Source organism: Biomphalaria glabrata, chromosome 13 (assembly GCF_947242115.1).
Source record: "Biomphalaria glabrata chromosome 13, xgBioGlab47.1, whole genome shotgun sequence".
NCBI classification, from domain to species: Eukaryota; Metazoa; Mollusca; class Gastropoda; family Planorbidae; genus Biomphalaria; species Biomphalaria glabrata.
In genome coordinates, this window is record NC_074723.1 from 34,889,601 (window position 1) to 34,915,714 (window position 26,114).

Below are 26,114 nucleotides of genomic sequence, written 5' to 3' on the forward strand. Positions count from 1 at the left end.
GGCATCACTGCATTAAATGATATTTAAACATTTTAAACCTCTTAATAACATTTTCTCCTCACTTTGTCTCCATAGCTTTGGTTTTTTTTCCCTTGCGCTTTGCTACGTTGAACTAGTTCTTTATATTAACTTCTATCAAACATATATACATTATATATATATATATATATATGTACACACTTATACGTACATAGGCATTTAAACAGTTATATTGTTTCTTTTGTTGTCTCCCTTCATATAACAATTTTCGATTTCCTCCCTTGAAGTTCGGAAAACTACTTCCTCATCATCAAGGTGGAAATCATGTCTGCTAGAGTCAGTATCACGGGAGTTTCTACTCTGCGACAGTTTCTCCGTGTCTGTGTTTTAGTCACAGGGGGGTCAATTAGAGTCGTACAGGAAGGTTGTCTGTTTTTCTCTCCCCCTCCCCCCCCCCCATTTTTCTTTTGTTTTTAAATAATAAAGTAGTCTGTAGACCACATCAGCATGCTCAAAATGTTTGATGTATTTTTTTTGTTTTTATAAAGGAAACCTCAGAATTTGCGCTATTTTTAATAGTAGGCTAGTAGAGACTAACAAACACTTTCTTGTCTGTTTAAATCCTGGTTTATTCATGTTAGATGGTCCATATATATAGGCCTAAAAGGAATTCAATTATCCCCCCTATTTGTTAATGAGCACATTCTTTCGACATGCCAGCAATGTGGGTTACTGGGTTACACTAACAGGACGGGCCTGACAAAACAATCACATTTACTATCACGCTATTCAATTTTAGCTTTATCATCATAGGAATCCTTGGGCCTAAGGGCTCTTTTCTTTGCCTCTTTTTTGGGCTTTATGTGCCTCTTTTATGGGCCATCTTGCCTCTTTTGTGGGCTTTTTTTTTTTTTTTTTTAGGTTTTTATTTGTAAGTTCTCATAATTCACAAGTATTAAATTATAAATAATTGAAAAGTGAATAACCTAAAAATATAATAATAGTAATAGAAATACTATTTAATATCAAAGACATACTAACTAACCATTGAAACCACTAGAGACAGAAAAATGATACAAGTATCCTCTACCCCAGAACAATCAACACAATATGAAATATCCCTGAGCCCCAACACCCCATTTCTGGAATACTGCCTGAGTATTGTACAAGTATATGAAAATCAAACTAGATAATTCTCTACCCTAAATTTCATTATTTTCGAATTTGAAAATTTTGAGTGATTTTACCATTGGACGAGGGCTAAGAGAACAATGAAAGATTTTAAACTTTGCAAATTATATATTATATCTTGTGCGATTATAATAGGTGAATACATATTTAAATATTTTAATTATTATCAAAGAAGGATGTGCAAGAGAACCGCAGTTTGTCCACCCTGACTGGTTAAAGATCGCTGGCATATCACTCGCAACCTGTTACAGCGTCAGCAACAAGTGCTGGTGACACTGCCTTCACCCCCCCCCCCACCACACACACACACACACATACGGCAAGTCGAGGCAACTCTCGCTTTCTCTCTCACGCGCGACGCACCACCTGTTCCAGAAGCCCGGTGCTGTGAGTGTCAACCCCCAAGCAAAGCGTGTCGGAGCCCGAGTGTCAAAACTCAGGTGAACAGGGGGGGACGCAATGTGAGTGGCATGGGATGGGGCGTCGCGGGAGGTGGGGCGTCTGGTGCATTGTACCAGTGTGTGTGTGTGTGTGTTTGGCAGTGTGAAGCAATCACAACATCTAGTGAAATCATATCGGTGGACAGGTGGCTTGGATTCCAAAACAGAACCGTAACAGGATGGGTTCGACTCTACACTACAAGACATATAAGTGAGGGATTTCGCAGTTAGAAAGTTTGCGATGCTTTGACGTCATCAATTTCTGCGCTTTATTTCTGTGACCTGCTTTGCTCTTCGAAAGATTGCGTGGCCTCGTTACGGGCATCATTGGTTGGATCAGTGTAGCCAGGACTTCTTAAAGAGTGTGTTCTAGATGGTTGAGACAATCTCATGAACTGTGTACATCTTTTTCGAGAATAGAAACTCTAGCACTAAACAAGAAGATTGGTAACAGAGGAGAAAAGAAAAGGCTGTGGGGAAAGACAGAGAGAAAGACAAAAGAGATAGTAAAAAAAAAAAGATTTGCTGAAAGAAAGAGAGAGAAAGAGAGACTGAAGGAAAAAAAAATTAGAGAAGACATGTTGTAAAATGTTTGTAAAATGTTTTGTAAAATGTTTGACATGTTTCGGATGTTCCTTCAGAGTTGAAGATAATTACTTCCTAGTCCAAACCTCTCGCAGGACGACGGGGGAAGGGAGCGGGCAGGGTTTGAACCTGGGACCATCGATAAATCTGAACGACAGTCCAGCGCGCAAACCGCACGACCAGGCAGCCAGACATAGTGAGAGATGAACAGGAATGAGTTTCGGAGAGAGATTGACAGACAGAACCAGAGAAAGAAGGGGAGAGACAAAAAAGATTGAGTGCCAGAGAGAGGGAGAGAGAGAGGGGGGGAGGAAGATAGAAAGAGGGCTAGAAAAAGAAACAGGGAAAGAGCGAGAGGTATAGGGAAAAAAGAGAAAGAAGGAAAGAAAGAGGCTGTCAAAAGAGAGAACATGAGAGAGCGCGCGAGAAAGAGAGAGACGAGAGAGAAAGCTAGTGAGACAGAGAAAAATAAAGAAATTGAGGAAGCAAGTGAGAGAGAGAGAGAGAGAGAGAGAGGAAGCAAATGATAGAGAGAGAGAGAGAGAAAGAGAGAGAGAGAGAAATAGAGAGAGAGAAATAAATTGAGAGAGAGAGAGAAATAGAGATAGACAGAGAGAAATAGAGAGAGAAATAAATAGAGAGAGAGAGAGAAATAGAGGAAGCAAGTGAGAGAGAGAGAGAGAGAGAGAAAGAGAGAGAAATAGAGAGAGAGAAAGAAATAGAGAGAGAGAAAAAGAGAGAGAGAGAAATAGAGAGAGAGAGAGAGAGAGAGAAAGAGAGACAGAGAAAGAGAGAGAGAGTAAGAGTAAGAGAAAACAACGGATTAAAAGAGAGAATTACAAAATAAATAAATATTTTTATTACGTAACGATTTCCCGCCAAATTGTTTTGTTTCCACTAAAATTAGGTCAACGTCTGACGATAACACAAGCTGAAACAAAACTTTCAATTTCTACGTCCTGCGGTACTTGTTCTGTCCTGTCTCCTACTTCAACGGCCAATTTCTTTATCCGTCAATATGTTTTTGTTTCAGCATTTTCCCCGCCAAATTCGTTATCGATGAAGCAGGCTTGTCTTGGATGGCTACTGATCGAATTCTTGGGCGGTCATCGAACGATTTGATACAACTTTAAGATGCATTTTTTTTTGGGCGGGTGTGTGTGTGTGTGAGAGAGAGAGAGACAGGAGAGAGAGACAGGAGAGAGAGAGAGAGAGAGAAAGGAGAGTGAGACAGAGAGAGAGACAGGAGAAAGAGAGACAGGAGAAAGAGAGAGAGAGGAGAAAGAGAGAGAGAGACTGGAGAAAGGGAGAGAGACAGGAGAAAGAGAGAGAGGGGAGAAAGAGAGAGAGACTGGAGAAAGAGAGAGAGACAGGATAAAGAGAGAGAGAGGAGAAAGAGAGAGACAAGAGAAAGAGACAGGAGAAAGAGAGAGAGACAGGAGAAAGAGAGAGAGAGACAGGAGAAAGAGAGAGGGAGACAGGAGAAAGAGAGGAGAAAGAGAGAGAGAGACAGGAGAAAGAGAGAGAGACAGGAGAAAGAGAGAGAGAGAGACAGGAGAAAGAGAGAGAGATAGGAGAAAAAGAGAGACAGGAGAAAGAGAGAGAGAGAGACAGGAGAAAGAGAGAGAGAGAGAGACAGGAGAAAGAGAGAGAGACAGGAGAAAGAGAGAGAGAGAGAGACAGGAGAGAGAGAGAGAGGAATTTGCTTTCATAACAAGTTCACTCTAACTTGAAGAATTTTTTCATGGTTTGACTAAATTTAACACATTTTTTTTAAAAATCTACTTGTTCGACTACACATGTTAGAAGATCTTGTAATGTCGAAACGTCATTTCTAGTCTGGTTATCATGAATCGTCCATTGTGTACATTATTGCTCTCGGCGCTCTATGAATTTAACTTATTTGTTGGTTTAGATATAGATACAGGACGGTTTGTAATTCACTGCGTATTTTTCAGTCTTAATTTTAAAAAATTCATTAGGGACCACCCTATTCACTTCGCCTAGGGCCTCCATTGGGGGCTCACTATTCCCTTTGTGCAGGGCTTCCAATTACTTAAGGCCGGCCCTGACGATGTCAATGATAAGTAGCTAATCTCCAAGCATTTCCTGTCTGTAAAGTCTTCACCAGCTGTTACATCATATCATAATTTTGACTTATACAGACAAGTATTTAAAGGTGTTATTATACTTATAGTAAGATCTATTCTAGGTCATGTTTCTGCAGTAGACCTTTCACCACGTTCGGGTGCTCTAGTATACAAACAATAGGTCCTGTTGTTCTAAGAGACATAGTAGGTCAAGTTCTACATCAGCGGTTCTCAACTTTTTATGCTCGGCGACCCCTTTTTACAATCCCCCACTCTTCCGCGACCACTGCACACACACACACACACATACAGCAATAGAAAAATAGACCATAACAATCCTTATTTTCGATGGTCTTATGCGACCCCTGGCAAATCGTCAATCGACCCCCAAGGGGGATCGCGAGCCACAGGTTGAGAACCCCTGTTCTACATGAAGGTCCTGCTGCTAAAGTAAACATAGGCGTGAATTTTGTTGTTCTGCTCCGTTCCTCTTGATTATTTTGTAGCCCTTTACAAGAGCGCCGCCCCTGACAATGGCAAAGCACAGGCCTGTTTGAAATAAACTCCGAAGTTGTCCACAAGTGGGTTTATTATCAACAGCTTTCTGAATGAAAACGTGTAGGGTCACACACACACACACACACACTCACACTCACGGAAGTCTTCGAGACAGAGCCTCGCCGCGACGCTGTGTCACTTCTGTATCGCGTCGCCAGATCGGCAGGTGTTTCTCGCGGTGATATGCATCAGTGGGAGAGCGAGAGAGAGGGAGAGAGGGCACAAGGAAGTTAGTGAACCTATTCGTTTTATAGAAGACCTGGATCACTTTGTCTTTTGTGAATCATTGGTCGGTGGCAGTGTCAGAATACGAGGGCTTGGGAAGGGGGGGGGGGGAGGACGCTTCAGGACGCGATGCCTCTTGTGTGACAGTTTATTATTTATCTGATGGATATGACATTTTAATACCTTACCCTTGGAGGGCATTCAGACATTTTTAAGAAGTGTGTTTATGTTTGCGATGGCATAATGCCTTTAAGAGCATGAAATGCCGATACCGATATTAAAATAGTTCTATTTTAGGCAGAAGGGAAATAATACAAATGCCCACATGTAAGCACTTTAAGCACTAGTGAAAAAAAAAAAAGCATTAAAATGATAAAACACCTTGTACTATCAACAATCGGTGGATAAGATTTTAGTCGATTTATTTATTTACTTTTACTTTTAATTGGTAAAAAAAAAAGCGATCTGAATAGCGTATAAAATTATCTTTAGTGACTATACTTAAATTATTCCTATATACAACTCCTGTATACTACATAAGTATTCAATACCCATACACTACATGCATGAAAGATACTCATAACAATAGCTCGCCATTAGTAGAACTAAGCTTAAGGAGTGTTGATCAACCATGCAATTTATAGGGTGGGTATATGATAAATCTTGTACACTTTTAGCTCCCCTAGTCTGTTGGACTGCTGGTGGGGCACCACGCAAGACTTGTCGACCCTCTTTCTCCATTCTTCTCTCGTTTTTTGTTGTTTATTTTGCCTTGGATAGAACCTCTCTCAATTCCAGGCCCGTCCATTCTTTGATGTTGTCTTCCCATCGCTTTCTCTGTCCGCCTCTTCTTCTTTTTCTTGGTACTGTTCCCTTAAGGAAGTTCTTTGCGAGCCCCAAAGACCTTGTAATTTGGTCAGTTTTTGAACGATACAAATATAAACTACTTGATTGACTAGATCTAGATTCTACGAAGCTCACAAGAAAGACTCCTTGCAGGAGTATAGGACTACTACCGTCATCGTGATGCACGTGAAACATAGACCACCACCAACTTCACAAAGGAGGAATTGATTTAAAACAAGTGAAGAAAATTTAAATAAATACATTTATTTAAAAAGACAATACGTCCATTATACAAACAAAAATAAATAAATATATATGAAAAATTAATTTAAAAAAATAGCATTGTATAAGATATCTTATATAATACAGACGTTACTTTAAAAAAAGAAGATGATTACGTCCGACGCGTCATGCATTTAGTCATGCATATTAACCAATGACTTAAATTCTGCCAAGTCACTGGTTTTCCTGGATACTTCAGGCAACCCATTCCATGCTCTAATAGCACTAGGGAAGAAGGAGCATTTGTACAAATTTGTCCTAGCATATGGGATGAGGAATGTACCTTTATCTTTGTGTCTTTCAGAGTATTTTATTAAATTTTGTTTTTGTATTTGAAGATTATGGTTCAGTGTTTTATGTATAATTGCTACTTTACTTTTAAGTCTTCTATCCTGATGGCTTTCTAAATTTAGTGATTTTACTAAAGGTGTTACTCTAGTCAAATGTGAATATTCGTTTGTTATGAATCTCACTGCTCTATTTTGTGTTTGTTCCAGTTTCATATCTATTGTTTATTAGTACGTTTATTAACGCTTAGATCTAATTATAAAGATCTATACTAAATATAGACGTAGCGTCTGTTCGATTTAGATACAATTAGAAGCAAAGTTTTAGATACAATATCAATAAACATAAAACAACTTTAAATTTAATTTAAAATTTCTTTTATTGTATAATTCCAATGATATAGATCCAGGACTTTAAATCTTGACTTAGAAGACGATGCGATCAATAATGTCATACATTCGGAAATTCTCGAACGCAGTAGTCATTTCAAAAACCAATGTTGGCTCTAGATCTAAGTCTGGTCTGGTCTTCATTGGCCTCCTTCAGTCGTAGAACGACTATGGTTCATCTCGAACACTTTTTCATATGGCTATGAAGCCCAATTTTGGAGAGACACTCCCGTCCACATATATTGCATGTCAAGGTAGCTTCCGCCTTGGTGGTAGAGGAATTAAGCTATGAACGTAAATATGGAGTTGAAGCTAGGTGCTGAAACAAATGTGATACATACATAGATCTATATTAGACATAAATGGATAGCAGCACCAGGGACCAAGTTTGGTGACCTGGTGTCGAATCCAGAGTCACAGGTTCGAGCCTCGGTCGGCGCATTCCCTTATTTTCGTAGCATTTTAATTCACTACCTTCTCTCTTAAAAACTTGGTCCCTGGTGCTGTTACCCATTTATGTCTAATATATGGTGGTAGAGGAGCCGGCCATTTTCCGTGTGGCACGCTTTTCTTCAATAGTCGAGGTTCATGTTTGCTCGCTGTCTACAGCTTTCTTGGCCACCGTCTCTCTCCAACTAGTGCGGCCTAAGGCTATCTCTTCCCAATGGTCAGTATCAATGTTCACTGATTTTAAATCCATTTTTATCACATCAACGTAACGGAGGAGTGGTCAAGTACTGAAGCCAAATTTATATTTCTTTATTTTGTGCTTTGAAAAATTATAACGGTCCAACTAGAGTTTTCACCAAGAGCCAACGAGCTAGTAATTCTTTTTACAGCGATAGACATCAACTGTTTATTTCTAGGAAAATCGTTAGAGCCGTTTTTGAGATCAGTGTCAATGCAGCTTCCAACGTTTTGGTTCCAGATTCCATGAAGTTCTGACTTGAATAGAGGTATTGTAAATAACTAAATAAAAAAAAAACAGCTTGCATACTGCACACTTGGCAGCATAAACCTTATCAATGATAGTACACTGGTTCAATGTGTCGGATAGTACACTGGCTCAATGTGTTGGATAGTACACTGGCTCAATGTGTCGGATAGTACACTGGCTCAATGTGTTGGATAGTACACTGGCTCAATGTGTTGGATAGTACACTGGCTCAATGTGTCGGATAGTACACTGGCTCAATGTGTTGGATAGTACACTGGCTCAATGTGTTGGATAGTACACTGGCTCAATGTGTTGGATAGTACACTGGCTCAATGTGTCGGATAGTACACTGGCTCAATGTGTTGGATTGTACACTGGCTCAATGTGTTGGATAGTACACTGGTTCAATGTGTTGGATAGTACACTGGCTCAATGTGTTGGATAGTACACTGGTTCAATGTGTTGGATTGTACACTGGTTCAATGTGTTGGATTGTACACTGGCTCAATGTGTTGGATAGTACACTGGTTCAATGTGTTGGATAGTACACTGGTTCAATGCAGTTCTGGATTAATTGATTTGCCCCTGGCACGTGACGTCTCGTGCCACGTTGCAGACGGCGATGGACAGGCAGATGGACGGAACAAGATCATCTGGCACTACATCTGAATTGAAAGGTCAAGTGGTCAGCTGGTTCCATGTCTTGAAACGTTGACAAACTAATACCCCTTTCCCTTTCATTTCTCTCTTTGCCTTTCTTTCTCTCTCTTTTTCCCCCTCTATCTCTCTTTCTCTCTCTCTCTTACCCTCATCCTTTCTCTCTTTCTTTCTCTTTTTCTCTCTTTCGTTTTTTTTTTCTCTTTTCTCAAGACAGCTCAACATTACAAGTTTCTTTCCACAAGCGATGCTAAATGATTCGCGCGCTTTTCTACTCACGCGCGATCTCAGCAGACGATAGCTGTCTCCCTCCCCTCCTACGATTAACTTTACAGTTCACGAGACAAAGCATTCACTGGCCTGCCCGCCCCCTCCTTCTTTCCGACCTTAATAGATTCCATGAATGAACCGTTTGACGTAACGTGCAAGATTTCAGTTGTCACCGCTAGGAGCAGAAGGTTCTCACGCACGGTGTAATAGCAGAGTGACACACCGTGAAATAATATCCTAGGCGATAAATGCTCTCATATATGGTCATTTTCTATTTCGCATTCATGACCAATGCTTCTTTACCTGTCAGACGGGAAGACTGAAGGTGAAGGCCATGCCAGAAGACTGTGTAAGGTCATTTCTGGTAATGATCATTGCGTCTTCCAAGACTAATTAAGAAAGTAATCAGATTGATGAATTTAAGTTATAGCCTATTACGTATTACATTCTTATATTTTGCCTACCACCCCCCCCCCCCCCACTGTAATTTAAAATGCAGTCATTAAGTGAAGTTAAAGTAAATTACACTTTACAGACGTTGCGTCCTATAGGGCAGATAATGAAAAGTTCCTCTGTTTCTCTGGTTTATAATTAACGAGGGTGTCATGTGGCCAGCACAAGGAACAAGCGCCTTTACTTTTCCCCAACTAATGTCAGGTACCTATTAGAGCTGGGTGGACTCAGGGGCGCCCAAAGATACCGAAATAAAAATCCCAGTTTTCACCAGGATTCGAACCAGGTCAGGAAGCCAAGGACTCTTCAGCTCAGCCAACATGCCTCCAAATATGCATTCCTTATTAAATGTAATACTAGGTGACGGTACTTGGTTAAACATAGAAATAAAATATATTATTTCTGAGTGATACAACTATGGTACCTCTTGGCCTTATATGCTGGTTGTTTTTGTAAGATGCCATATTTTATATACCATCCGTCCATCACTTTGGCGGTACAGCCCATGAAGGGCTCTGGCCTGTTTCAGCACATCCTTCAATTCAGATATCTCTTTTTCGCTTCCATGCCTGCTGTAGATCTGCCTCTACAATCTACATAGTCATACAATCGTATATAACCTCCCGTTTTGCTTTGATTTAGGCCGGTATACTATTTTTTTTTTTTTGATCCTCTGACATATTTTATTTAAGTTACATAAATTTACATAAATATTAACAATTTTTGTGAGTTTCATTTCAGATCATCAACTCCTCCCCCCACTTTAAAAAAAAAAAAAAAGGTTGTGGGATAGAGCTCTTTGTTGATAACAGAATGAAATAGTTCTACCTTTCAACAAGCCAGCATGTGACGTGCCAGCTCAAGAGCCGGGACAAATGGCAACGCACGTGAGGACGGACAAAGGTCAGCGCGAGCGAAACGAGCTAATGCGCGCCATTCTCTTCACGCGCGGAACCTGTGGGTGGCTGGCGAGCCCGCTACTAGACGGGCAGTGCTGTCATCCTATCAGTCAATGAGAACATTAGTGTCACCGTGACCCTCCGAAACACGTTCAATGACGTCATTGTCTTTTCCTTGATGAAGCCTCCGTGACGTTACGCGAGCGCGATACTCTCTGACACCATCGGAGAAATAAAATAACGAAACAAGTATCACGTGAGACCGGTGCAAGAGTGACAAAAGCAGCCTATTGAAATAGTGTCCTAGGTGATAACTATTGCCGTATTGGCATTCTCGTTTTATAAAGAATCCTTTCCCTTCTCAATGATACTTCAACAATTTCCCTTACTCTTTATTCCAGTCTTCAATAACCTTGTGCTTCTTTCTCTGGATCATTACTAATAATTAACTAAGCAGGTTTTCCTTTTATATTGGTCATCAAATGGGACAATAAATCAGTAAAATTGTTATAGCATCAGTCGCTGTTCAGGAAGCCACTATCATAAAAAAATTCCATTTGATGGCTAAATCTTAAAAGTAAAGTTCCCTTTTTAAACCTTGCGATGTATAGGGCACATGATGTTAAGGACATATGCTTCTTTGGCCAATGGTTAACCAGCAGGGTGTCTAGTGGCCAGCACAACGACCTACATCCTTTATTTTCCCTTACTAAAGTCAGATACCCAATAGAGTTGGGTGGACTCAGAGGCGCCCTAAAAATCCAAAAATTCATAATCCTAGTCTTAACCACTCGGCCACCGCGTCCCCGAAATCTTAAAAATACCAGTTTACATTCATTTTCCAAATTACTCTTTGTCAATTTTCAATATTTCTTTCAAAGTATATGCTTAGAATCGAAAAAAAAAAGGTGAAGCTTGTAATTTTTTTTTCTTTGCAGTTGGACATTAGGGTAATTAAATTGAGACGAGAAAGTAGTTAAGAATTTCTGACAGTGTCATAAGTGTCTTGAGTTCGAATAACTGGGAGATTTTGGAATAAATAAATATTTTTGAAACAGCCAAGTACGGATATCAAAATTGTAAACTTATTCATGATTTGTATGACCTATCCTATGACTATAAAATTAAAGTTGAAGAGTTTTAATATTTTACAGCATATTTAGTATCAGGATTATTTGCACAAAATATAAAACATTCTAATCTTATTGAATACATTTAATTAGATGTATTCTGATCCACTAGGCTTTAAAAATGAACAGGTCTGAAGGACTGAACAGAAGTAAAGGTGAATGAAGAATTAAGGTGCTGCTTCGACTGTCATATCCAAACTTACGGCACTGACATATCAGACAAATCAAAGCCAACTGAACACGGGGCCCAGTCTTGTGGCTCAATCAAATCTTCCTACCTTCTGGGAATCACGTACCCTGGAGTGGCGCTTTAGCAAAGAAATGAAATGGACACCCAACGGACTCCGGACAAGATTCACAACCCATTGCTGTCCACACTAACAACAGAAAACGAAAATATATTTTCCTTGTATTTTGATGCTAATGTTTGATCATTGATGCCAGGGCCGGTCTTAGGCCACTGCAACCTATGCGGCCGCAGTGGGCCCCGTGCTAATTCTAATTGTAAATTATTAAATTAAACTATTATCACTTATATATAATAACAGTCTTGGAAATCTCCTGAAATTGCAAAATATACGAAAAAGTCCTTGAAATCTCCTGAAATTGCAAAATCTCATGAAAACTCGTAAAAATCCCCTGAAAAAATTGACAAAATTGTCATTTTGAGGTGCATCCTACACGCGATTTAAAAAAAAAACGGCGTTGTCAGCTTTCCTTTAAAATTTATTGCAAAGACGAATGTAATTTCTAATTTAAAAATCTTAATTTTGACATTATGCTTATCCCCGCCCAGACTGGGCCCCACGCAATCCGTTTCGCATAGGGCCCCGCAATTGCAAGGAACGGCCCTGATTGATGCCTTCAATATTTCTGTGCTGTTAGATTTCCAACACTTTCTATGTTAGTAAAAAAATGTAACCCTAAGGCCTCTGTTCTGTTATCTTTATACATGGAAAAACAACAACAACAACAAAAGACAACAACCCACAGACTTAGTGTAATATCCGTTGGGTACGGTTGGAGGCTGTGTAAACCATTACTTGTAACTCGCTCTTTTCACTACCATAAAAAAGGGCCTGCCAAAAAAAAAAAGAGGAACCTAACTACTGAGATTTAAAAAAAAACAACAACAAACAATTGAAAAAGCAAAGTAAGTATAATTACCGAAAAACTTAGATTAAAAAAAAAATTGTCATAATTTTTTCACGATAAGGGAGACAATCGTGTAATTTTTAAGCTGCGGTTAAATTAAGTTCTCTCCTTTTTCAAAAAATCCGTAGGAATTTGAAAGAAAAAAAAAGCGTGAGAGGAGCTACTCAAATAATTAATGAATCAAATAATTAATAAATTAAAATGATATATTAGTAAATTTTATAGTTTGAATATTTTAAAATAACAATTTCTTCATTTTAGGGAGTGTTTTTTACCCAAGCAAAATGATAGAGCACAGTGTTGATTAAGGGAAGGAACTGAGATAAATCTTACACTTGTATTAATTTGCATAGGTGATGTCCCTTCTTCTCTACATATTATTAGTTATACACTTAATATAAGCTTTTTAAATATTTTTTTGTAAAGTATTTTTTTTTTTATATTCTTGTTTCTTTATTTATTTTCTGCCTTCGTGTCTCTTTCTTTCTTTATGTATTTCTGTCTCTCCTATTCTTTCATTGTTACATTAATTGTTTGTCTTTTTTAAAATCTTTTTTTTTTAAATAATCTTATAAATGACACTGCTCTTTCTTTCTGACTTTCATGACATCTGTTGTCACTTTGATTCTTTTCTTGACCTCTTTATCTTTTTTTTTTTCCTACTTTCTGTCTTTATTATCTCAACCCTTTGTTATTTTTTTTCTTTCTCTTATATTGCTATTGTAATTTTTTTTTTTTTTTTTTTTTTTTTTAAAAGGAAACCTCAGAATTTGCGCTATTCAGTTTTAGCTTTATCATCATAGGAATCCTTGGGCCTTGGGCCTCTTTTCTTTGCCTCTTTTTTTGGGCTTTATGAGCCTCTTTTATGGGCCATCTTGCCTCTTTTGTTGGCTTTTTTTTTTTTTTTTTTTTTTTTTTTTTTTAATATGTTTTTATTTGTAAGTTATCATAATTCACAAGTATTAAATCATAAACAATTGAAAAGTGATTAACCTAAAAATATAATAACAGTAATAGAAATATTATTTAATATCAAAGACATACTACCTAACCAATGAACCCCCTAAAGACAGAAAAATGATACTCCAGAACAATCAACACAATATCAGATATACCTGACCCCCAACACCCTATTTCTGAAAAACTACATGAGCATTGTACAGGTATATGAAAGTCAAACTAGGTAATTCTCTACCCTAAAGTCCATTATTTTTCTAAATGTTAATTCCAAGTGATTAGGATCAAACACCTTATTATTATGTAGACATTTGAGCCAGCTAGCCCAAACAAGATTCCTGTATTCGGAAACAATAATCAAGTTAAAGTTATGTATCATTTTATTTTTTAGTTTTGGCAGCTTGTTTAAAATAATAGACAAGTTAACATTTACATAATTGCCACAGTTTGCCAATAGGTCCATTACAGTACTTCTAACTTGAAGGAATAATGGACATTCCAAATACATATGTTTCTCATTATCAGCATTTTCAAGATGGCATAATATACATTCACGGTCATTTGCCCGTCTTCTAACCATAGGGGTCATCCCAAAGATAAGTCTATAACTAATCTCTCTAGCTTTTGGTGGGATATGTTTACTGTGTAGGTTTATGAATGTGTCCTTGAATTCTGTCACCCCAAGAACTCTCCCCCACTTAATCCTATTCACTAGGCTTTCCTGTAACAGCTTTTTAAGTGTTGTGTATGATTCTTTGGTTTTGTTGTGTATTAAATGTTCATTACCAGGTAAAATTCTTGAAATAGATCTGTAAAATGGATGAGTGACTGTACCAAAATAGTGAGGAGTATCATTGTGTATTGGAAGAAGACTACTTAATCTTAAGCCATAATAGTAAATTGTCAAGGGAAAGTTTGTTGGGTTCCTAACTACTTGACCTACAAATTTTAGCCTTAGCGACTGTATTTTTGTTTTAACATCTTGCAAGTTTATCCCCCCATCCTCTTTGTTTTGAATGAGTGTAGTGTGCTTAATGCTCCTAATAGTGTTTTTAAATATAAAGCTTCTAATTAACTTGTTCAGCTTGTTTATGAATTTAGGAGGTGGCTCTGTAATGTTAGCTAAATAGACAATCTTTGGAATGACCAAACTATTTATCAATACAGCTCTACCAAATATTGTAGAACCTGTGTGCTGATAAAGTTTAATTAAGTTTGAGGCTTTGACAAAAATATTCTCCCACTGGTCTTTACAATAGAACAAAGGATTACAGGTATAGACAATACCACAAATCTTGATTTTATCAACAATTCTGAAAGCGCAATTCTCTTTGAATTTCCATTTCCCCAGTCCCATTTCAGAGGATTTATTTATATTTATTTTTGAACCACTAGCTTCTCCGAAAAGGGTAAATTTCTTTAGTATATTCTCAATATCTTGTTCTGAAGATGGAAAAAAGGTTGTATCATCCGCATAGGCTTTGACTTTGATGGTTGAGAAGGAACGACCCGGTATATTTATCCCAATAATGGATGGGTCAGATCTTACAGATTCCAAGAAGGGTTCCAAGCAAAGGATATACAAGAAGGGGGATAAGGGACAGCCCTGTCTGACAGACCTTTGTATGAGGATACTCCTACTGAGAGAATGATTAATTATCAATCTACTTGTTGCATTGGTATAGACAAGCTTTATATATCTGATTAACAGGGAACTTATTTTACATTTCTCAAGCACCTTGAACAGGAAGCTATGGCTTACTCGGTCAAAGGCTTTTTCTTGATCTACAGACAAAAGAGACACATTGAGGTTTTTATCCTTACTGTACATGATAAAATCCCGTAAAAAATGCGTAATGCCGTCTATGTTTCTGTCCGGGATACAACAGTACTGGTTATGTCCGATAAGTTGGTTTATGAGTGGTTTCATTCTTAGGAAAATCATTTTTGTGAGAAGTTTATAGTCCGTGTTGAGAAGTGAAATGGGCCTATAGTCGCTAGGTGAAGTGTTATTTTCAGATTTCTTAGGTAAAAGTGTGATGTATGCTTCGTTAAAATTTGGAGGAAAATGTCCCAGTTTAATGGCGTCGCTATATAGTCGCAGTAAGAGAGGACCAAGCAGGGGGAAGAAGGTTTTATAGAGTTCAAATGTTAAGCCATCTGGACCGGGTGATTTATTGTTCTTAGTCGAGTCCAGGGCAGTCCTGAGTTCGTCTAGCGTAAATGCACTCCCTAAAAGATCTTCATCTGTCTTGTCCAGCTGGTTGCAAAATTTTAGAAAATTATCTTGAGCATCAGTATATACTGGCTCTTCACTGTATATAGCAGTGAAGTGTTTTGTAAAAATATTCTTAATATCTTCATAATCATCTACTTTATTCCCCTCACTATCTATGATGTTGCTTATTATTTTACTTGATTGTACATTCTGTTCAAACGATAGGAATAGTTTACTAGGACCTTCATTACTTAAGTAATTTTTACACCTAATCTCAGCACCCCTATAATCTATAAGTATACTTGTTTAATTCCTCTAGTTTTAAAAGAGTTTCTGTTTTAACGATTTCATCATCCGTGAGTAATAATGTGTATTTGAGTTGTTCATATTCTTGCCTCCTACGTCCCTGAGCTAATGTAGATATTAACTGGCTTTGCTGCTTGATAGAACTTTTTAGGAGTGGCCATGTCTGTGTTAAATCGAAATGTGGATCTTGTATATCTTGTAAGTAAGAATTTAGATTAGTAGAAACTAACTCCACGAAAAGGGGAATTTCCAACAGAGAATTGTTAAATTTCCAGTGGGATGACTTTCTTTTAATTTCTTTGTTTTTTATGTCCAAAGTAACTAATACCGCTTTGTGGTCTGTGTATTCTAGTGTTTCTTCCAGATGTGACACCCGACTTATATAGAAATGATTAGGAGCATACACTCTATCTAAGCGCGTCGAGACGGGGTATGACCTATGCACCATGGTGATGTCACGACCCATAGGTTCTAGTGTCCTGTAAGCATCAACTAAATTAAAATTCCTCTCTATCTCCTCTAAGAGATTAAGATTCGTAAAGGTTTTACGAGTGGGAGGGCCCACTGCCAAAGTAGTCTGTTTATCTAATGCAGAAGTTATGTAATTGAAATCCCCCCCTATGATAAGCGTATCCTCTCTATAATTATTGTTTAGTATATCGATTAAATTTTCATAAAAATCCTGTTTTTCCGCGCTCTTTGCTGGTGCGTAGATGTTTGCAAGTGTAAATGTTTGATTTTCTGATTCTACTCTAATGATTACTATTCTTCCCCTGGTGTCATTAAATGCATGCACTACTTTAAACCTATCTGAGACTAGAAAAATAGCTACCTCTCTACATTCGTTACCTAGGCTAAACCAGCCCTCTTTCAGCCCTATGTCGGATGTGTATTTGCGTGATTTATAATGTGTGTCTATATTTGTTTCTTGAATGAAAATGAAGTCTGGCCTGTGTTTTCTGGATAGGTGAACAATGTATTTTTGCTTGTTTCTAAGACTACGTATATTTAATGATAAGATTGTAATGTCTGTCATGACTGGGTGTAAAAGTAAATTTAACCAGTTCTAGTGGTTAATTATGGGTGTTCCCCCCTCATCTATAACCAATGTGGGTGGAGTCTCAGGAATGTCCAATGCACTAACATCAAGACTCGTGTTAGGAGGGCTTACAACTTCTCTTATAATACGCGGGCTGGCGAAAAGATCCTCACACGAGGAGACAGATAAGCATCTCTTCCTTTTCAATTTTGTCGGAGACCCAGGAGCGGACCTCACATGCTCTTTAGAGCGGAACCGATTTTTTAGTTTGAAGTCTTCGCCACTCTGGGGGGTTTCAACCTCCGCATCAACAGCTATCTCTGGTGTACTGGCAACAACCGATGAAGTAGCTGCATCCGCCATCATCGATGAAGCCGCGACATCCGACACTTTAGATATCTTCTTTGGCGACACTTTGAAGACTCCTTTTTTTCCCTTCTCTACCATCGTGAAGCCATCCTTCTGCAACCATTTTTCGATTTCCTTCTCCTTGGGATTCCCTTCTTTGACCGCCTGTGCATAGCTCAGAGGGCCTAGTTTCTCCTTGGGAGGCACAGTTCGAGCCGGGTCGGCCTTTCGGGTGGGGCACTGATTTGACCAATGCTGGTCCAGTCCACAATGTAAGCATTGTTGCCTACGACCTGGTATGGTGACTAGAACTTTATAAATTTTTGGGTCCCCTTCATACCGTAGCTGGATGTAGTGTGGGATGGGTGCATCTTTTTTTGCTTTGATGAAGGTAACCCACTTGTCCGAAGCACCTATTTTCGTCACCTCCACCTTGGATCCTTGCTCTGCAAATGTTTCTATGATTTTAACGATTTTGGTTTTCGCAATTGAAGGCGATACCCAATGTAGGGTAATTTTCAGCCTTTCTTCCTCTATTGGGAAGATCTCGACCTTGAAGGAAGTCTCACTACCGAAAGACTTACCAACAAGTCTGTCTCTTATTTTCGCAGTTGTTGGTAAAAAAAAACATGTATAAGGGTTTTCAAACCTATATAATGCTGTTACTTCAGCAGCTGACAACTTGAGAGCCTCTAAAAGGCTCCCAATAGAGGATTTCATGGCGTTATTGCCAGATAGTTTCAACAGGATAGTACCCTTCGGGTGGACAAGACCACCCTCTAAGTCCTTTTTTTCAATCAAAAACGTCGGATAAGACATTCTTTGAATGAATGCACAACAATAACAAGGGGAACAGGAAATAAACAATAAAGGAAGTATGACGCGATTGGAACGCGACCGACTTGAAGGAAATAACAAATATGAAGAAGAACGCAAATTTAACACTGCAATTTGAAAATTCAACTATCTCGATATACTCCCCTGCCAAATAAACCCAGGAGCAATCAAAACTCCTAAGCCAGAAGCAAAGAGCGTCCAAAATCCTGCAACCAATGCATTCGAATTCACTAGATCTAGATTACAGATAAAGCATCCGCGTTATTGCGTCCTTTTTCTATTTTTTTTTTTTTTTTTTTTAAATATCTTACTTTTAAAAGATAAATATATATTTACAAATCACAATAGGCAACATTTGCAACACAAATGTTTTTAAAATATCCAACATTAGACAATAAGCGGTGCATTAGAGAACAAAAGCTTCATGTCTTCAGTTATTTAAAGTCTTGTTTTCAGTTATTTTATGTTTTGTTTTAGCCACTTGGTGTCTTGTTTAAGCCACTTGGTGTCTTGCTTCAGTCAGACACTACCTAAGAAACTTTCTGAGAGGCTTAGCCTGCACTGGGTGTAAGGCATGCTGAATGAAATAAAAAACAAGTCCTAACACAACAAACAGCGCCATCACAGCAATCAAACTGGATCGATACACAATACTGTAATCATAGATCACTGACTGTTCCTCTAGAGAAGGATACTGACTTTCTCTTGGTATGAATATTAGAATGATAGAAATGATTATAGCAATCAATATTGAAACAGGTGCCATAGAAAGTTTAGCATGTGTATGTCCCAAACCTTCTTAATTTAATTATATTTGACTTGTAATCTTCGCTAACTTGGTAGGAGACCTTGACAGTGCTATGCATGCTGCTAATTCTATTACCCAAACAAAAGCGAGTACGAAAAGACCTATCCCCACATTTAATACGGGACCAGCCATCAATATTTTAATTGTAGAGTCTGTGTCTTTTATAAATTGTGCACAAAATTCATTCCAAATAGGAACAAGTCTGTGCTTAGGCGTCCATAGAGTTTTGCTAAACCCTGTATTTAGAAAATATTTCACAAAGCATAGCCAAGAACACGATACCCAAACACTTTAATGGTTCTCCAAAAGTGCAAGACATTCAACTGGTCCAAGCGCGACATTAATAAACATTACTGATTTAATATTATAGAGGATTTAAATACTTATTTTTAGAAATTTTACACTGCAATTGCTATTGTAATTTTTTATTTTTTTTAGTAACATATGCATCCGCTTTAAGCGTATTAAATCTCAAAGTAATAAATAGCTAGATTGTTAGATATAAGAAAGGTGTGTTTAAATCATTTTAGGGAAATGAGCGTATCAAATGTAGATGTGTATCTTATCTTATAGATTACTTTGAAGGAAAAGTTGATTACGCACTACGCATTTCTTTCAGGTGTCAATCTAGTCATTAATGATAATCAGTGACATAAACTCTGCCAAGTCGTTTGTTTTCCTGTCTGATTCAGGCAACCTGTTCCACTCACTTATGGCACTAGGGAAGAAGGAGCACTTGCACGACTTTGACCTAGCACATGGAATAAGAAATGGGCCTCTTTGTGTATGTGTGTAGATCTACACGCTGTGTTTACACACTTGTGGAGCTTGGACAGTTTACAGACAGGGGAAGAGAAAGGGGGTAGGTTATTATTACTTACCTGTTCTGGCTCAAGACTGCACCGTGTGGTGTCAATGTGTATTTTAGTATCGGGTCTTTAATAAATGATAAGTACAAGTTGACGGTGTCACCGATTCGTCAGCAGATTGAAATTTTTTTTTTTTGGCATCTCTCCAAGTAAAAGGTAAAAGCCTACAACTTCCCTGTAACTACCTACTCATTCTAATTTAGGCTTTTGTTTGTTGTAATTCTAACGGAATTAAAATCTCTTTGTAAACTATGAATTTCCTCTTTATAATATACGTTAGTGTTTGTGGTTTATTTAAAAGTACTTTATATAGAAGTTAAATGTGGACTTATTATTCAAGTTTATGATTACCTTTTTTCAGTTTTGTCAATGTGTGTCTATATCCTGGGATCATGTTCACCAATAGTGGTCACCTGAAGTAAGGCAAAGATGTATACATTTAACCAGGTAAGGACTATTTAACTATAACGATATAATAAATAAAATGTTAACACGAAGTCCACATATTATTAAACATTAAACAAAACATTAGGGTTTATATAAAAAAATATTTTAAAATGTAACAAAAACAAGAAATGAAAAACTATTTAACGTTGGTTCACAAAGGCAGACCCCAAATGCGATGGATTGATGATGTAGAAGCAGATCTGAAGCAGCTTGGGGTCAGGGCGTGGAGACGAAAGGCCCCAGTAGAGATCTGAATGGAAGGATGTGTTGAAGCAGGCCAGAGCCCTCCATGGGCTGTAGCGCCACTGGGATGGATGGATGGTTTAACCTTGGTTAGGAGAATATTAGAATCTGTGGGCTCTATTTGGGGCCCCCTCTCCGAAACCAAACATAAAAAAAAACCTAGAACGGATGCAAAATAGAGCGTGAGATTGATGACAAATGAATATTCACTGGAGCAGTGTTTCCCAAACTGTGATCCACGGAACCTTAGTCTTAGAACCATCATCTGCCCGATCGCAAAGTCTAAAAAGAGAATTTTATATTTATATATTGTAAAAAAACCTTTGTTATTATTTACAGAGTATGGCTTGGTGGTGGATAATTTTCACCTTAGGAGCAGCCTCAATGGAGACATGCCCTGAAGGGACATTCACTGTCCCATCAGACGATTTTTGCCAGCCGTGCACTGTGTGCTCTGAGCTTGGTCAGTATGAAACGCAACCTTGCGAGCCTGAAAACGACGCGATTTGCTGCCCCATGGCCAGTATGATCCTGGCGAAACAAGATGATGCCCAGGGCCAGTGTGAGCACGAGTCTTCTCAAAAAGGCTTTTGTTGCTATCTGCTTTCACAAGTGACCAACAGCGCTGTCTTAGACACAACACACGCAACTGTAGGTGAGTATGTATGTACGTATGTGTGTATGTATGTATGCTTGTATGTGTATACGTGTTTATGTGTGTGTGTATGTGTGTGTGTGTGTATATGTGTATGTCAAATACTCATTAGAGCTAAGGGGCTACTTAAAAATCCTGAAATTCAAAACTCAGTCTTCACCGAGATTCAAACCAAGGTCTCCAGGTTTGAAAGCCAAGCGCTTTTACACTCAGCCAGCGCGCCCCAAAATGCAATGAATTGCAATTACAAAAAAATGAAATCATCAAAAATCGTTCCGGTCGAAGCCCGGATCAACATAGACCGCGGTTACCGCTGAGGTGTCGCATGGTTTTGAAAGCGAAATATATGCTACTGAGGCACACCATCAAACAAGTAAGTTAGCGGAGCACAGTTATTGGAACGTGGAATGTATGGACTCTCTATTAATGTGGTAAACTAAAGGAATTCGGAGGCACGGTGGCTAAGTGGTAAAGTGCTTAGCTCCCGAGTTCGAATCCTAGTGAAAAAAAAGATTAGGATTCTTATTTTCGGAATCGTTAGAGTGCCTCTGAGTATACAACTATAGTTTAGGGAAATGTAGAAGCAGTTGGTCGTTGTGCTGGCCACATGTAGACACTAGTTAACCGTGGGCCACAAAAACGGATGACCTTTACCATCATCTGCTCTATAGATCGCAAGGTCTGAAAGAGGAATTTAACTTTACTTTATAGGAACTTACACAATTAAAAAATATGTTTGTTTGTAAAATGTTTTACATGTTTCGGATGTTCCTTCAGGGTTGAAGATAATGACTTCCTAGTCCAAACCTCCCGCAGGACGACGGGGGATGGGAGCAGGGTTTGAACCCTGGACCATCAATAAACCTGAACCACAGTCCAGCGCGCAAACCGCACGACCAGGCAGCCATCAATGGGGCATCTTTGGCCTCTCAGAAGTTAGGCGGATGGTAGAGCAGAGACTACAACAGAAGAAGGTCACGAGACCGGGATACAGTGGCGATGAAATGAGCCATCAACTTGGTGTTTGGTTTTATTGTGACCTATATGGTTGTGATGGTTGGACACTGGACACTGAGGTGTTTGGTTTTATTGTGACCTATATGGTTGTGATGGTTGGACACTGAACACTGAGGTGTTTGGTTTTATTGTGACCTATATGGTTGTGATGGTTGGACACTGAACACTGAGGTGTTTGGTTTTATTGTGACCTATATGGTTGTGATGGTTGGACACTGAACACTGAGGTGTTTGGTTTTATTGTGACCTATATGGTTGTGATGGTTGGACACTGGACACTGAGGTGTTTGGTTTTATTGTGACCTATATGGTTGTGATGGTTGGACACTGAACACTGAGGTGTTTGGTTTTATTGTGACCTATATGGTTGTGATGGTTGGACACTGGACACTGAGGTGTTTGGTTTTATTGTGACCTATATGGTTGTGATGGTTGGACACTGAACACTGAGGTGTTTGGTTTTATTGTGACCTATATGGTTGTGATGGTTGGACACTGAACACTGAGGTGTTTGGTTTTATTGTGACCTATATGGTTGTGATGGTTGGACACTGAACACTGAGGTGTTTGGTTTTATTGTGACCTATATGGTTGTGATGGTTGGACACTGAACACTGAGGTGTTTGGTTTTATTGTGACCTATATGGTTGTGATGGTTGGACACTGAACACTGAGGTGTTTGGTTTTATTGTGACCTATATGGTTGTGATGGTTGGACACTGAACACTGAGGTGTTTGGTTTTATTGTGACCTATATGGTTGTGATGGTTGGACACTGGACACTGAGGTGTTTGGTTTTATTGTGACCTATATGGTTGTGATGGTTGGACACTGAACACTGAGGTGTTTGGTTTTATTGTGACCTATATGGTTGTGATGGTTGGACACTGGACACTGAGGTGTTTGGTTTTATTGTGACCTATATGGTTGTGATGGTTGGACACTGAACACTGAGGTGTTTGGTTTTATTGTGACCTATATGGTTGTGATGGTTGGACACTGGACACTGAGGTGTTTGGTTTTATTGTGACCTATATGGTTGTGATGGTTGGACACTGGACACTGAGGTGTTTGGTTTTATTGTGACCTATATGGTTGTGATGGTTGGACACTGGACACTGAGGTGTTTGGTTTTATTGTGACCTATATGGTTGTGATGGTTGGACACTGGACACTGAGGTGTTTGGTTTTATTGTGACCTATATGGTTGTGATGGTTGGACACTGGACACTGAGGTGTTTGGTTTTATTGTGACCTATATGGTTGTGATGGTTGGACACTGAACACTGAGGTGTTTGGTTTTATTGTGACCTATATGGTTGTGATGGTTGGACACTGAACACTGAGGTGTTTGGTTTTATTGTGACCTATATGGTTGTGATGGTTGGACACTGGACACTGAGGTGTTTGGTTTTATTGTGACCTATATGGTTGTGATGGTTGGACACTGGACACTGAGGTGTTTGGTTTTATGGTGACATATATGGTTGTGATGGTTGGACACTGGACACTGAGGCTGAAATAAGAATTCAAACCTTTGATTGTAAATGGAACCGAAAACTGCAGGGTGTCACATAACAAAACCATGCTTTGTCCTCCTTTTTGTCCTCCTTTTTGTCCTCCTTTTATCCTCCTTTTGTCCTCCTTTTTTTTTTTTTGTCCTCTTCTGGGTGTGCTTTTTAAAAGTTTTTTAAAAATCTTTTCATTTCAGACCCTGATGTAGTAGAAAATACAGTGACCACAAAGACCACAGAGACCATACGGACCACAGAGAAAAGTACAACTTCCAGTTCATTCTGGAGTACAGTGTTGAAAATTCTTTATGTACTGGCGCCCTTTGCACTAATAGGACTTTCTTACTGGATCGTACACATTTCATCTGCAGGAAATAATTGAATCCAGACTACATTCTACATTATAACCTAAAATGAAACTTTTGACATTTACAGCTAGTAGCAGCGCTTTAATATACAGGGCCGGCTTTACTATTATGGAGCCTAATTGAATGGATGCTTTATTATAGACCTATATTCAACTTGTTTTTCTTACAATTATTTCTATTAATTAGATCAATAAATCAAGATTTGTTATACAACATGCATAGGAACTCAACTCAAGAAAACATTAAGAAACTGGAACAGACACAAAATAGAGCAGTGAGATTCATAACAAACGAATATTCACATTTGACTAGAGTAACACCTTTAGTTAAATCACTAAATTTAGAAAGCCTTCAAGACAGAAGACTCGAAAGTAAAGTAGCAATTATACATAAAACACTGAATCATAATCTTTAAATACAAAAACAAAATTTAATAAAATACTCTGAAAGACAAAAGATAAAGGTACATTCCTCATCCCATATGCTAGGACAAATTTGTACAAATACTCATTCTTCCCTAGTGCTATTAGAGCATGGAATGGGTTGCCTGAGCTAGCCAGGAAAACCAGTGACTTGGCAGAATTTAAGTCATTGGTTAATATGCATGACTGAATGCAGAACGCAATCATCTTCTTTTTTGAAGTAACGTCTGTATTATATAAGATAAGATAAGAATATTTTTTTAACTGCAGGAACATCAAGAACACCCTTTTATAGTCTTAAGACTTATTATTGAGATCTATTAAGTCTAAATCAACAGCTAGGCCTATATGGATCTAAAAGCATTAGGGTAACCAACTCTAGAAAAAAAAAACTTAATCCACACCCTCTCTGACCATAAAGTAAATAGACTGTGTCCAACTGATTTTAACAATGGTCAGCTAGACATACACATGACCACATGTAGGCCTAGTGTACTGTACGTGTGTAGTCGATAATACTGTAAGACTACCCTGCATTAAGCGTTATACAATAGTGTTTGCTTTAATGTGGAGAGGTCAGACAAGAAAATAACACACTGGCGTGGCTAGTCAAGCATGTTCGTAGATATATCTTTACACTAAAATAGTTATACACCCTCCCTGCCCAGAAAGTAAATAGACAGTGTGTCCAACTGATATTAACAATCTGGCCAGATAGACGTACACGTGTAGGTCTATATAGTGTACTGAGTGTGCAGTCCATAATGACAAGATCACCCAGTTTTTTTTTCCTTGCACGTTTAACGGTTATACAATAGTGTTAGTTGTATTTTTAGTGGTCAGACAAGTAAAATAGCACATCGGCAGGGTTAGTCCAGCATGTATTTTACACTATAAAATAGTTATACTGGTCAAATGTTTTTTAAAACTCCAACGATTTCGTTTCTATTTCTTTGGATACTAGATCTAAATTTTAAATTCTAAATATATATTATTTAATGAGATTTTAAACTTTACCAGTGTCAGGTTCTTGTGTTCTTGTATTTATCAAATTATTATTATATATTTCAAATGCGAATATGTATTAATATTAAATATTATTTCAATTTGTATTATTGTTATTATTTTCTGAACTTATAATATTTTGGCTCAAGTTCAGCCTGACAAGCACATCACACACATATAGTTGTAGATAAACTAATAAACTACGTGTATGATGTAAATAACAATACAATTTATTCTTGTGATATATTTACAAATGACTGATCCATGATGAATGATAATAATAGTATGAAATATCAATATGTAATAATATGTAATATAAAATGATCCAGTTAGTATCTTTAGAATATTCAAATAATTATGAAATACATAATTTATTACCTTAACTATAATAGGTAGTTCAATGGATCACATAGACCTTCAATCTCAAAGCAACAACCGGTAATATATGTAGATCTAGCCTCTAGATCAGGTACTGTCCACTGACGACAATTCCAAAATAGAAGTTCATAGTTTACACTACACCATCAGGTCTGACCACTACAACCCGCAGTCTTGAACCTCAGACTCATGTAAGAATCAACTTGCACACCAAACGACCAACTGGGAGGAAGACCTCAGTCCTGTAGACTGTAGACCTAAAGTTGTACTCTCAATATAGAACTGAGACTGGATAAACAAGTCTTGACA

General features: G+C 38.2%; 2 protein-coding genes across 7 annotated transcripts; one reads left to right on the forward strand and one right to left on the reverse strand.

The window, feature by feature from the left end:
* Positions 1-18,436: 18,436 nt before the first annotated feature.
* Positions 18,437-19,115, reverse strand: LOC129922454 (transmembrane protein 218-like). The gene is made up of 2 exons (XM_056008571.1): positions 18,907-19,115; positions 18,437-18,846 (listed from the first exon to the last, which is right to left on the reverse strand). The coding sequence occupies exons 1-2, from the start codon at positions 19,017-19,019 to the stop codon at positions 18,606-18,608; spliced, it is 354 nt and encodes a 117-aa protein (XP_055864546.1). The 5' UTR covers positions 19,020-19,115; the 3' UTR covers positions 18,437-18,605.
* Positions 19,116-19,775: 660 nt separating this feature from the next.
* On the forward strand, positions 19,776-25,656 carry LOC129922337 (uncharacterized). Of its 6 annotated transcripts, none has more exons than XM_056007982.1 (4): positions 19,776-19,912; positions 20,118-20,203; positions 20,786-21,101; positions 23,830-25,656. In XM_056007982.1, the coding sequence occupies exons 2-4, from the start codon at positions 20,186-20,188 to the stop codon at positions 24,012-24,014; spliced, it is 519 nt and encodes a 172-aa protein (XP_055863957.1). In that variant the 5' UTR covers positions 19,776-19,912; positions 20,118-20,185; the 3' UTR covers positions 24,015-25,656. The 6 variants fall into 6 exon arrangements, with proteins under 6 accessions (XP_055863957.1, XP_055863959.1, XP_055863956.1 ...); XM_056007984.1 differs by lacking the exon at positions 19,776-19,912 and adding an exon at positions 19,916-19,933; XM_056007981.1 differs by lacking the exon at positions 19,776-19,912 and adding an exon at positions 19,924-20,000.
* The last annotated feature ends 458 nt before the right edge of the window (positions 25,657-26,114 follow it).